At 43.0% G+C, this 13,923-nt stretch overlaps 1 protein-coding gene across 1 annotated transcript in view; it reads left to right on the top strand.

Annotated features, from left to right (window-relative positions):
- Positions 1-13,706, top strand: part of LOC132331896 (multiple epidermal growth factor-like domains protein 6) — a 188,383-nt gene extending 174,677 nt beyond the window's left edge. Inside the window, exons 30-37 of the mRNA XM_059855817.1 lie at positions 1,579-1,707; positions 2,568-2,693; positions 3,123-3,251; positions 5,400-5,528; positions 5,818-5,946; positions 6,647-6,772; positions 8,476-8,604; positions 9,000-13,706. Of these exons, the coding sequence (XP_059711800.1) occupies positions 1,579-1,707; positions 2,568-2,693; positions 3,123-3,251; positions 5,400-5,528; positions 5,818-5,946; positions 6,647-6,772; positions 8,476-8,604; positions 9,000-9,079 (977 nt within the window). The 3' untranslated portion in view covers positions 9,080-13,706. The remainder of the gene's footprint in view (positions 1-1,578; positions 1,708-2,567; positions 2,694-3,122; positions 3,252-5,399; positions 5,529-5,817; positions 5,947-6,646; positions 6,773-8,475; positions 8,605-8,999) is intronic.
- The last annotated feature ends 217 nt before the right edge of the window (positions 13,707-13,923 follow it).

Genomic DNA, 13,923 nt, shown 5'->3' with positions numbered 1-13,923 from the left:
AAAGCATGTATCTGCTTAGTCCTGATGATCTGCTATCCTGGTTTGAGCAGAAGCCAATGTTCAGTTTTATTTCAAAAGGCACCCCTTCAAAGCTTCCCATAAGCTCTCCCTCACTATTGAATAGTTCAGAAAAGCCAGAGATTTCTTCAGCCACTCAGGCCCTGCTTTCCTGCCTTTAGGAAAGACAGAATACATGAAGTTATTTATGCACAGATTGCAAGGGATCTGTTGCTTGGAGACGTGAGCAAATATATTTTCAACCAGGTTTCTAAAGTAGCCACAGACTTTCCTTCTGCCAGGGAAGAGAAGGAAGGGGTGAGCAAAGAAATGACATTTGGAGATAGTAGCACAAGTGGAACTGTTGGATGATGATCATGCTGCTCGAGCACCAGCTACTCCTTCTTCCAATACACTGGAAAATTAGGAGAATAACCTGAATTTCCAGAGTTCAGAGGTGACACACTGGAGGTTCACTGGTGCACGTGCCCAGCAGCTCTGCCCATCTCTTCCCCTCAGTTCCAGCCTCCATCACTATAGATTATCTAGAAGATGCAAGCGTGGCAAATGCATTTACATCTTCCTGATCTTTTGTTCAATTCTCCTTGAACATTAGCTGTCCAAAAAGTAACCAGAAATCCTCACTGCCCCTGGAAAACTCTCCATAGACAGTTTGTTGCCATGTACCACTGGCTCAGCAATCCATCCAGGTGTGGTGATTCTTGTGGTTCTTACAAAATACAGCTGCCTTTTTTTTTTTTTTCTCAGAGAATTTTCTGGCTTTGCATTTAAATAATGTTCCTCCCATATCTATCTTCTGAGGTGGTGTCTTCTGAAATTCTGAGTTGCTGCCATGTGCACCATTTTCATGGTCTTCCATCCACAGGGTTGGAAGGGAGCTTAAAGCCCATCCACCTTCCATTATCTCAGGTTGCTCCAAGCCCTGTCCAGCCTGGCCTTGAACATTTCCAAGGATGGGGAATCCACAACCTCCCAGGGCAACCACTAACAATGCCAGCTCCAGTTTGCAGGGAAGGAGTAGATTATAGAGGAAACCAACTTTCTCCAACTTACACATTGTAAGAAGACGTGACCTACCCCATATCCATGAAACAGCTGCTAAAAGAGATGGAAATGGCTCACAGCTTCTCACTGACTTGGACAAACCAGGTGGCTGCTGCCCAAAGGAAGAGGGAGAATGACCCCATCTCTCCTGTGTAGGAGGGAAAGAGGGAATGCATTCATTTGGAACAGAAATCCCAAGAGGAAAACCTCTGTAGAATGAGGCTTGCTTTTCTTGCTACTGTCACATGAGGGGAGTGGGAGAGCACAGAGCCAGGAGTCAGCAGCAGTCAGTCCAGCTCTCCAGGATTTGACAGTGCAATCAGAGCTGTCCCAAGGGCACTTTGTCCAAAGGAGTCATCTGCTCCTCAATGCCTACTACTGGCCCTCTGGAAGTGAATAACATTAGAAAATGAAAATCAAACTTTGATCGAAAGCAACAAAGTGCTTAAGACATGAAATGCAACAGGCCCAGGAGCAACCTAACCTAATTGCTGGATATTTTTTCTTTTAAAACAGGGTGTCCAGAAGGTACTTATGGTTCAAACTGCCAAAATCCCTGTAAATGCATGAACGGAGGCCGCTGTGACCCCGCGTCAGGAACTTGTGATTGCGCTCCCGGTTTCATCGGAGCCAACTGCAGCAAAAGTAAGCCAACATTCATGTTCTGCTTCTGTCAAAACACAGCAAAGAGGATCATTTGCATAAGAGCTTGTCTGAAGAAAAACAGACAGATCCCAGCTACCTCTTCCTTGAATTGTAAATCAGGATTCCAGCTTTGTAAAAAAATCTCTTGCAAAATATTTTCCCTCACTCCTGCATGCATAGAAGCGAGGACACTTACCCCAGGAATACAACCTGCTTGCCCAAGTTTATTTCTAGAGCCAGCTCAGCATGAATTGCTCAAGTTCCTTCTTCCTGTCCAAAATTTCGAGGTTGAGAAATTATCTCAATATTTTGCTTCACGCTATGGTGCCATTAGTTTCAATAAATGGGAAAAAGATCAAGTTTTGTCATGGCAAAACTGGTAAAGACTCCATGGCAACCCTACTGTTACTTCTCTGTTTCACAGCTAAATGCTGTGGCTGAATTTCTGTGGTCTGGTCTCTGTGAAGTTCTCTTCAGCTTATTCACAGAGGGGCAATGTTTGAATGTTTGGTTGCCCATAGCTTTGCTCTTCATTGCTGAGCAGCATCGGTATTAAGGAAGGAAAGATGTTTTAAGCTGGAAGGATGAGCAGCTGATATTTCAGTTGTACATTCACTCTTCTGATAGGAAAGACAGTAAATATTCCATGTGAAATCATGGATTATATTTATAATCACAAGTAGCCTCAGAAGGTAAAGCTGTTGTGTCTTTGGGTGGGTTCTAGCCTCATGGTTGATGCTTTGAAGTGCATTAGGGGGAATGAAAACAAAACCAGCCCTTCCCCTAAGATTGTGGCTGTGTTAAAAATGAAAACTGCCCTTGGATCCTGTGGGTGTTTAACAAATCCTGTGTTCCCTCAGCCTGCCCTGAGAGCTGGTATGGGAAGGACTGTGCCCAGCTCTGTGCCTGTGGCAGAGGCCAGTGTGACCCACGGACTGGCGAGTGCACCTGTGCCCCCGGCCGCACGGGACCTGCCTGTCGGCAAGGTAACAAAGCAGGACCAGGTCACCTCGCCAGAGGGTGACACACTTAAAGTACCCAGCAAATAAACTCAGTGCCAGACATTGTTCAGAGCCAGGGCCTTTGCTGATAAGGCTGTGGTTTGGGGCATTCAGCCTCTGTCCCTCCCCGCTCCATCACCCAGCCTAATCCTGCCCACACCTCCCTGCCACCCATCTGGGGCACTGGGTTCTCCAGGAAGCTGGGGGGCTATGTCAGGACAGAGTGTTTGGGTGAAACTGATAATAATCATGGAAACTAATAATAATCATGGTGGTGTCCCACCACCCTAGGGAGACCCTAATCACTTGGGATACGTGTGGGGAGCATGTGTTTGTATTTATTCCCTGTCACCTTCATCCTTTCCTTGGGGTGCTAATTTTTGGGTTTTTTCAAACTTTGTTAATTCTCTGTAGTGTGTCCCCAGGGACAATATGGCCCCAACTGCCAGGGGACGTGTACCTGTCAGAACGGTGGCATCTGTGACCCCATGGATGGCAACTGCACCTGTGGGCTCGGCTGGACAGGAAGATCCTGTGAGGAAGGTGATTTCCTGCTTCCGTGGCAGTGGATTTGTACAGCTGGGGTTTGCAGTGTCCCCAGATACCCACAGACAAGGACAGTTTCAGAACTGCCCCTAGTTAGAGCTTCAGGTCTTTTTTCAAAGACATTTTTCCTCCTGAATCCTGCTCATGTATTCCCTTGCACACTCCTTATTTCTTCTTCACTCTTTCTTCTCCAGTCCAACTTTTGTGTTCTTTTATCTATAGGCATATTGGGTTTTGTCTTCTTCCATGTGATCCTCAGAGCAGGAGAAGCCTATGTCTTCCTCCTCACTGGTTGTGTTCTCTTTCATTTGACTCTGGACTGGATTTGAGCTTCCCATGTGTAGACTTCCCAGGTGTTCTGACAGCATCTGTCCAAAGCAATGGAGATTGTCCTGCTCACTCACCCTTATTCTCCATGACACCTGTCCCTTGTGTAAGACAAAGCACACTAAGAGAATAAGCTCATTTCCTATTCCAGAATCTCTCCTGTCAGCCCAGTCTTTCCACAACTGTCCTGTCCATCTCCCAGAAACCATTCTGCATTTCTGTGTTCCTATTTTTCTCTGTAGGTGAGAGATATCTGTATAGTCATGGACTTGAATGCTCAGGAAACCACAAGTTTACTGGTATGAAATGCAAGTCAATAGTTCTAAGCACACATTCAAGACAAATGTCATCATTAAATCATAACTGCCTTGGTTCAAGCTCCCCAATACCCTCCCAGGCTCTGATTTGCAGCACTTCTGTCTCTGACACCTCAAATATTCACCTCAAACTCCATATGTATCTATACCAAGAGCTGGTTGTTACAGGGGAGTGTCCCTATATAAAAGTGTCATCTAGAAATGACAGTTTTTAGCAGCATTCTGAGGTGCAGCTGTTCCACTCTGCGTCTGAGGAGACTCAGAGCCCTGCCGTGGGTCTGTGTGCAGAGGAGGAGCAGGGAGGACAGGGAAGATGCAGTGCTCACAGTGTGAGTGCTGTGAGGGTTCAGTAGGCAGTGAATGCTCTCTGGGCACAGGCTCTAAAGCATTTGCAGTTAACCAATGTCTGGGTGACCTAGCAAAGGCCACCTGTGGTCATCTCCCTTTGCCTGTTCCTGGAGATCTCTGTCATCACCCATGGGCTGAGTTGGGGCTGCCAAGGCTCAGCAGGGTGGTGCAGGTGTCCCCACATGGAGGAGTGGATTGTGGGTGCATCTCATAGATAAAACATCTCTGGAGTGGAGCACGGGGGCAGACATGCACACACTGCATAAGGAGCTGTGTGTTGTATCACTAGAGAGAACCTCACTATTTATCTTTTGACAGAGGGAGTGAAATTTTATTGGAAAATAGAGTTTTGATCTCCACAGCAGTGTGGGTTTGAGTGTGTTGTGACTGGAAATCAAAGACAGCTAATCAGGCATCCTTTTAATAGATTAGATATGATGTTACTGGAAGATCCTGTCTGGCATTTGCAGGGTTCTCAATCTGATTGTTTGGACGGCCACACTCGTTTAAGTTCGTCTGCCCAGATTCAAATTATCCCAGCAGTGGGAAGTTAACTTATTCAGAGATGAAACTGAGGTTAATTATATTGGCACAGTCCCTTCTGTGTGACTTGGCTTTCAGTAATTTGAGATGTGTTTCGTTCTGTAAAAGCAGATAGCTCATTATACATGGACAGACTGTTGCTATGTGTGAAAAAGATCCTCCTGGTTCTATTAGAAATTCGAATAGTGTGAACTCCAATGATAACACAGAGGAGGAAAAGCTTCGTGTTTTCTTTCACACTTTTTAAGTGCCTAAAAGAAAATATTGCTGTAGATAAAGAAAGAAAAAAGAAAATCTAATTTATGCTATTCACTACAAGGCTTTACAGCACATGGTGCAGGTTCAGCATCGAGTCTGTGGAAAGACAAATTGAAAAAGTCAGAATGTTCAAACTGAGGAAATTGCTGTTCAAACATCTATATAACATAAAAGATTTCTCACCTAAGTATGTAAATGCATCATAGTTATGCAGAAGTCTTGAGTCTTCATAACAAATATTCATTGGTCTGCAAATAATCCTCTGGGTATCATCTCTTGGCAATGCAAGCTTTTCTGGGTGAGGGCAGTGATTGTTTGCTTGTCTGTTTTTCTGTCCATGTCCTGCCAGCAGAGTGCCTCCCAGGAAAGTATGGGGCTGGCTGCTCCCTGGACTGCCTGTGCCAGCACAATGGCACCTGTGACAGGTTCACAGGGTGCTGCAGCTGCCCCGAGGGTTTCTACGGCCACTCCTGTGAGCACAGTAAGTGGAGGCACTCAGGGTAATTGTCACAGGTTTGGGGGGTCAAAGGAGTCAAGAAACACCTCACTGGTTCAGTTAAAATTCTGGGGATGTCCCAGATCATCCAGCTCCTTCCAGATCTTGCATGTCTGTGATGCTGGGTGATACAAGTTTAAAAGCCCATGGCATTATTAGAGTTAAGGATAAATATAATTTTTTGTTGGCTGCCAGCAAATATCAGAGAGAATACAGAGGATTTTAATGGTGTGTATGGTTTTCTCCATGAACCTTCTTCATTTTAATTTTTCAGGGTGCCCCCTGGGATTTTATGGGCTGGGCTGTCTTCAGGCCTGTGCCTGTAAAAATGGAGCGAGCTGTGATGCAGTGACAGGACAGTGCCTTTGTCCTTTGGGTTACCATGGTGTCCACTGTGAAAAAGGTACTGGTACACCTTTGATGGGAAATAAAAAATAAAAATAAAATTAAAAAAAAAAAAAAAAAAACAACAGAAAAAAAAACAAACACAAAAAAAACCCCAAAAGCAAAACTCAAATCTCATATAATTACTGAAATATTTGTTGAGAGCCACTTCCATATTTTGAGCTTAATGAATATCCTAAAACACTGAATTTGGGACAGATTTCCTGTTATACAGCTGGGTGTTCCCATTCCCTTATAAATTAACTAATCTGGTTCCAATTAATACAGTGAAAGTCCTGGTCTCCGTGATGTCTTGCAGCAATGAGTTCCACATGCCATTTATTAAAAATAAGTCCCTTTTACTGATTCTAAATTTGCTTCTAAAACTCCAAGTAAGATTATTAAATAGGTGCATGTCAAACCTGTTGAGTGTTATGGAGGAGTCTTCTAGAGAGTTCTAATTAAAAATAAAAATAAGTGCCAGCTACATTTCTGGGACAGATTTAGAGATACCTTTGAGAAGTTAGATTAGACAACCCCAACAGAAGGAGAGCTCATATAAATAATATGCCCATTCCACTGTGTTTGATTTCTTCATTAAGCTTGGCATTTACACTGGTTTCATTTATGAGCTTTCCCCTGAGACATCCTGGGAAAACTCTGGGTTTAATGTACATCCTGCCACTCAGACATCATCTAAAGTGTTCTCTTGCTGTCAGGCTGTGCCAGGGGCTGGTTTGGCGAGGGGTGCCAGCATCAGTGTGACTGTGGAGATGCTCCTTGTGATCCAGAGACTGGGAAGTGCCTTTGCCCACCTGGGAAGACTGGAGACAAGTGTGACATTGGTAAGGGCAATATTTTTAAGGGCTGGACTGTGTATTGTTAAACTACTCTGACCTGTTGGTTTCAGAATAACTGTAAAAGGACATTTGCTAGTGTTCAAGAACACATTGTTTGTAGAAAATTGCTCTTTGTAGTTGTCAACACCTTTATCAGCAGGCTTGTACCTCTTGATTTAATCAATATTTAAATTGATATCCTGATAGCAAAACTGTTCACGGGTCAGCTGTAAAATGTAATTTGCCTTGAGTTTTGGAGAAGTTGGTCCAAAACTCCAAATACAAGTTGCTGTGAGTTTAAGCCTTAGTGCAACTTGCAGAGCTAAAATGGAAAAGCATTTTATTCCCTCTGGGCAGTGTCCTGTGGTCAGGAAATGAAGCTCCCAGCCTGCAGCACTGTTGCAGTGGGAGCATGAGCCACCCTCAGTGCCCACCCAGCACTGGGTGTCCCTGGGCCTTTCCAGTAAAACTTTAGGCAGAAGTGGAACGCAAGGGGGAAGTTCAGCACCAAAAATGGGAATTGAGGTTTTCTTCCTCACAAACTCTGCGAGTCATTTTTATTTTTCTTAAATCAGCTAGGGTAGCCCCCATCCATGAAAAGCTGTTATGGGGTAGGTTTTATTTGCATTTTTATTTTCAATTAGGCTCAGTTCATCTGTGATATAACTGTGAGCAGCTGTGACTGTGCAGCAGCCATAAAGATAAAAGGCCTGATTTTAATTTGAACTCTGGTAAAGCACCCATTAAACAGGCAAAATGTTAATTAAAAAAAAAAAAAGAGAGAGAGAGAATATAACAGACTTTTATGGGCGTTCTTTTTCTGTAGTAAATTAACATTGCAGACTTTCAAACAGATGTCTTAAATACACATTGTTATTAACATGAAAATGTGGTATTACATAAATTAAAATCAGGTCCAGAGGTGTTTGGGGAGACCTTTTCTCATAACATTTCCTAATTGAAAAGGCCAAGCTCGGAGCGCACGGGGCGAGTTCTCCCACGTGCTGGGGCTGCAGGGCTCAGCAGGACTTTATTTACCTGAGGGTGCTCGTGGGAGAAGGCAAATTCCCTGGCTACAGGGTTTTTCAGCCAGGTGAGGGTGAGAGGGCCTTTGTTTGCTGTGTGTTTCACGCCCTGCCTTGTGACCCTGCTGCTCACTTCCCTGTCCTGCCTGTCCTCTGATGCTTTAAAAATTGCAGTGAGGATTTACCAGCCTAGGTATGAATGTGTTTGCATTTGGAAGTGAGATTATTTTTTTTTTTAGTGAGTTTAATTTCTCAGGATGCAGCAGATTGTGCAAGACATGAGTATCTATAAAATGGATTAATTCTCAGTGTCACATTCTGTGAGGGAAGGCTCCTGCCCAGCACGTACTGACAGCCCAGCCATGCAGGAGGGACAGGGGCAGGAGATAGTGTGGATCCAGGATGCTGACAGCAACTTTCCTGAGCAGATCCCAAGATGTTCTCTGTTGGGCTGTCAACCCTTGTTTTTACACCAGCAATGATTTCCATTCTGGGAACTCTTCAGGACAGCTGGGCTGCAGCTTGGGCAGAGCGTGTGGCAGGCAAAACTCGATGACTGCCGCCTTTCCCAAATGTCATGTTTGAATGTGAACAGATGTGGGTGTCTGAGCAGCTTCCTGATCCCACAGAAGGGAGAGGCTGCCAGGAGTGTTCCCCCTGTCCCAAACCCTCCTGTCCTTGCAGGGTGCAGGCCAGACAGGTACGGCCCCGGCTGCTCGCTGCGGTGCCAGTGCGCCGGCAGATCCCGCTGCAATCCCCACAACGGGAACTGCGCCTGCCCCAGCTCCTGGAGGGGGCCAACCTGCACAGAAGGTAACCAGCCTGGGGCTGCAGCCTTTCCTGGGGGGGTAAAACACCTCTGGCCCATGCTGGTGGTTGGTGGGGATGGGAGGGTCAACCCGTTGGATTGTTTGGATAATTTCTCTTCTTAATGAAATAGAGTGCGGAGGGAAAGTTTCCTCTCACTTGCGGTGTAATCATAATTCCGTCTTTAGTTTAGGAAAAACTTTGGGAACCTTCTGATTTGGAGGTGTTTTATAGTTTTGCCTGCTCTCTGCCTCCGTCAGGAGGCTGCTGTAACTCCCTCCTCTACCTTCTTTTCAAGGCTACCATTTATTGAATTATTTAAGTGTAAATTGTATAATCTATACAATATTTCAGTATTAGGTTATATGGACCTGAAACCGTGTTTCTACTTAATTCTCTAGGTGGCCCTCCAAAGCTTCCTTTTTATGAAGAACAAGCTCAAGAAAGAGGGAGTATTTTTCCAAGAGCTCTGCAACAGTAACATTTGGACTAATAAATGAACTGTTTTATATGCACAGACGGTATTTGAATTTGGATATGAAAACAGTTATTCAATTCAGCTTGAATTGTACTGAAGTATTCACACTTCTTATGGAAGACTACAGAGGCCATTTAGTAGCTGGATCCTTTTAAAGAGTTGAATCTGTTTCATGTGCTCATTCCTAGCCTCTTGCCCCTCCATTAATCTACTCTGGACATTCTTTCTGGTATTAATATAATTCATTTCTTGAAAGCCTGGACATGTTTTTAATCAGAGCAGCTCCAAAGAGTATCAGGATAAGCAGCATGTAACACATCACCATGGAATGAGCCACGCTCCCTATCAGGGACTTTCTAAACCCACTTGACAACCAGCACCAAGTTTGAAGAGTATTCCACAGATTATTTCTCTACAGATTCATTGCAAAATCACATTGCACATGAACTAGAGGGATTCATCAAGTTAATTCCTCTTTGAATAAAATGGTGCGTTCTAGAGAAGCATGCAGTCTAATTTTGAACTTGCAGCTGAAGAAGAATCTGCTACAATCCAACAAGAGTCCTCAATACACTGTTAATTTATTTAAGAGCATCTTCTGCATTTCTGGTTGGTTTGACTGACTGGAAGGTCTCTGTCTGAATCTGTCTTCCAAAGAGCGTGGTGTCATCTGCCAGACTCTCCTGGCACCCTGTGTTCTCACATCTTACCAGACGAATTTCTCAGTGGGTTGTCAAGCCAAACTGTGCAGCACTTCTCATCAAACAGTATCTGCTAATGCAGAAAAGGTTTTATCTTGAATAGAGAAAGCACATAGTAAGCAAGGAGAGATGCTTAAAGATACTATCTCTAGAGTTTGTGCTTTTATTAAGCAATTTATTTTTTTTATCAAGTCACCTCACAACAGTCCTGATACCATTCAACAGCTGCTGGTGGCCACCTCATGAAACAGAGACATTTTGGTGCTATTTTGCCTGTTTAGACAGGTTTTCCTTTGATATAGAACTATGTCATTATAAAGAAATGTATGTTCTGTATTTTAATATTCTGTTAACCAGACTAAAAGATTTCAGAGTGCCTCTTTATACCTCTCTTTAGGAGTTACAAAATCTGTACAGTAACCACTTGATTCTGTATCAAAAGTGCACTTAAGAAGGGGCATCAGGACCATGGTGGACACAGAGTATGGGCAGTTCAGCTCTTGTGCTGACGCTCCATTCACCACCAGAACAAACTGCAGCTCTGCAGGAGCAGGGTTTTGTTTTGCAAGAGAAGAAATGACAATAACTGATGGTAACTTGGGATTTCTAAGGAAGTTTGTTGTTGTGGTTGGGTAAGTGATGAGTTGGTGAAGCAGGATCCAGGAGGTTGGATGGGAAGGTGAGGTAACAATTTTCCCCCATGTTTCACCCCAGGTCCTAAACATATCTGCAGTCAATGACTGTCCAGGCCAAAGCAAGTGACACTTGCTCCCCTGGGAGTTTATTTCAAATTGTGACCTATGGGAGGCAATACAGTTTTAGGAGGTGTTTTCCAAGCTTCATGGAAGTCTTATTGTTGTTATTCATCTCTTCATAGGTATTGAAAGAAAAGGTATTTGTGAATGTGTCAAAATTAATTAACCAACTGTGCTTTCAGCCAGAAAATCACTGGGGCTGATACTGATCCCTTTTAATTTCTTCTGTAGAGCTCAATGAATGTCACTGGAAAGTTCATTCAATGTAAATGTGGCAAAATTATGGTCCCAGATGCATGTGACTCTCAGCAAGGAGGTGATATTTTAAATGTTCTTTTGGAGGTGTGATGGCCTGAGTCTGATCCTACAATTGTGTGAATTTGGGGGCAGTTTCACTGAACAGGAGCCTGTAAGGTAAATCTCCTGTGAGACAATGGGATATAATCTTAGCAAATGCTGCAGAAGAACAATTCAAGTTGAGCAGTTGACATATTTTGGCCTTAGCCCTGTATTTACTGCAGAGCCAAACTACAACAGTAGTGCAAGTGTCACACTGTACTTAAGATTTTTTTGTAGAATCACTGAGTGAGTAAAGCTGGAGGTCTGAGCTTCCCTTTAAAGCCTGATCAACTTCAGAGTCAAATGTGTCAGAGATTCATCATTCAAGTCAAATTTCAGAGATTCATCCCACCTAGTTTTGAATATCTCCAAGGATGGAGATCCCACCACCTCTTTGAACCTGTCCTAGTGGAGATTTCATTTTATTCCCCCGTTTTTTGGGTTGTTTTTTTTTTTCTGGTTTCTAATCAGAATTTCTTCCGTTTCATCTTTGTTCCACTGCTTCTCATCCTTTCAGTGTGGATCTCTGAGGAGGGGTAGTTGGCTACAGCCTTGTCTTCTCTTCTGAGGACAGCCCATCCACTGGCCACATTCCAGTACCTCAGACATTCCAGTTCCTTCCAGCTGCCCAGAGACTGGTGTGGTTACTCAGCAGCACAAAACCCTTTACCCTGCTGTCAGACAGCAGAGCATATCAAATGTACTGTTTTTCTCTTATTTTTGTAGATTGTTGTGTGATTTGAGCAGCTAATCAAAGGGGAAACCTTTCCCAAGCCATATGATTTACACCCATGTATACTTGTTTACATTTTCCACAGTACCTTGGTGATAGAGTTGTAAATATGTAGCATAAAGAAATAAAAGATTTTTGTATTACGTGTTTTTAAAGGATGTCACAATTTTAGGTACATGATGAAACACATATTTTAAGTGACTGATACTGAGCCTTTGCCAATGAATTAAAAGGCCCTAGTAGATCTGCTTTGGGAAATATTTCAGCAAACTTTTTTTTTAATCAAAAAATGCCAGTTCATACAAACCACTCCATATGCAATAGACTTTTTATTCAAAATGCTTCTTATCTTCTTGATGTTATTGCCTTTGGAAAAGAAGTTCACTTCAGTGCCATCCAACAGACCATTCTGATTTGTGGCTCTGCATGGCTTTTTGTTCCAAAACAAAATGCAGTCTTATACAGGTAAAAATCAGAATTAAAGATTTCAAAAATGTTAAAAGAGGAATTTTGATTGGGATGGTTGGAATGTCTTATCTTGGTTTTTATTTTTTCATAAGGCAGAGAAATTGTTTACAGGTTTTATTTTTTAGAAGAGTCACAACTTTACAGTATTAACTACTAACTAAGGAAGTTTACTTGCTTCTGATATTACTGTTCTGATTCTGCTCCTTCAGTTTAACAGATTTACCTAATTCTTTGCCTACAGAGTATTCTTTATTAGTCAGGATGGAAATTTTTAATGGAAAACTGACTAAATCAGCTTTTCCAGAGATTAATTTTGTGGCAAGTGAGTGTAGTTTCTACTAAATTAACACAACTCTGCTTATTTGCTTCATCAGATTCCAGTGAAAGAATGTCAGGCTGATGCAGCCCTGAGCACAGCACTGGGGCTTGTTGAAAATGGAAGTGAAAAACTCAGTGAAAAGGGGGTTTATAGTTAAATTGATGTCCATCTTCCTCTTGGTGCATGCCTTTGCTGGCTCCCCATTTCCCAGGAGGCTGAAGTTAATCACACTTCTTGCAGAGAGAGCTCTGCGTATTCCTCTGCAGCGCACTTGCACGTGCAGATAACTCTTTTCAGAAAGACATTGGAGTTATTTCAGCCATGCAGCTCCTGTGCCAAATCCCCCTCTCTTACCTTGTGTGCTCCAGATAACTTCAGCTGGAGTGGGAAGGAGTGGAGTGTAACTCAGTGGGCCCAGCAGAACCTCGCTCACTGTGAATTCATGAAACCAGAACAACATGTTTTAAGTTAGACTTCACTAACACTATCCTCATAGGAAAACAATCAGAATTTAAAAAATTCCCCGCTTCCCCTGCCAGAAATTATTATTCTACTTTTATCCTTTTTATGTTGAAGAACCATAGCTATTAAAGTTTGCCCAGATTCCTTGCCAACCATATTATTTTGATTGGCTGCAGGTTTCTGTTTGTGTAAGTAATAACCAGCATAGTGTCAGGAGTTGCCAACGGGACAAACATGGAAATAATACCTTCATGTCCTTCCCAGAAGAGGCAAAGACACATTTGGGAGCCATCGTGGCTTCATTGTGCAGATCAAACAGTGACTCTGTTAGAATTTAGCTTCTTATCAGAGCAAAGTAAAGCTCAGGAACAATCTTTGAGAGTGCTGGTGGACCAAGAAGCCTCCATCCTCCCATCCTTGTGTTAATATTTTTATATTTAGGTTAGAAACCTTCTCAGCCCCCTCGTTTTTGAAGGACTTTTCAGGTTGACCTGTGGCTGACTGAGCAGCTGCACGCATGGGCTGCAACTTTTGCAAGTAATTCTTGCAAGTAATTCTTGCAAAAGTGCCCAGTAATTCTTTTGCAAGGTCACAGCTTTAAATTCTGACACTGTGTAAAGCAATTTCCAGCAGTAAACACCAAATCTCAGCCTTGTAGAGCATAAATTGTTCGTTCTGTTCTTTTTATGGCTCTTAATAAGCACTTGCATAGCAATATTATGTGTCTGTGAATTTGTAATCCCTCTTCAAGAAATGTGTGGGATGTATGTTGGGTTTGTACTGTACTTTCTGTTGTAGACATGTTGTAGTGAAAGGATGCTGATTTTTTCTTAATATAAACATGTCATTAAAACTTGGTCTTGATTTTCCCTCATTGCTAGTTTTGAAGCAACAGGCTTATGTTGTGGATGAGACTTTATTCTACTGAACTAATTGACATTCAGAGCAAACAGGCTGAAATCACACCTGCTTTTGGTAGTTTGTGTAGGGTAAATAATGGCCTGTGCCCAAGTGGGTTTGTGTATGATCCCTGAGCAGGGCAACCTGGCCAGTGACTGAGCCTGACAAAT

This window comes from Haemorhous mexicanus, chromosome 10 (assembly GCF_027477595.1).
Source record: "Haemorhous mexicanus isolate bHaeMex1 chromosome 10, bHaeMex1.pri, whole genome shotgun sequence".
Classification (NCBI taxonomy): Eukaryota; Metazoa; Chordata; class Aves; order Passeriformes; family Fringillidae; genus Haemorhous; species Haemorhous mexicanus.
This window is presented reverse-complemented; position numbering and strand designations above follow the sequence as displayed.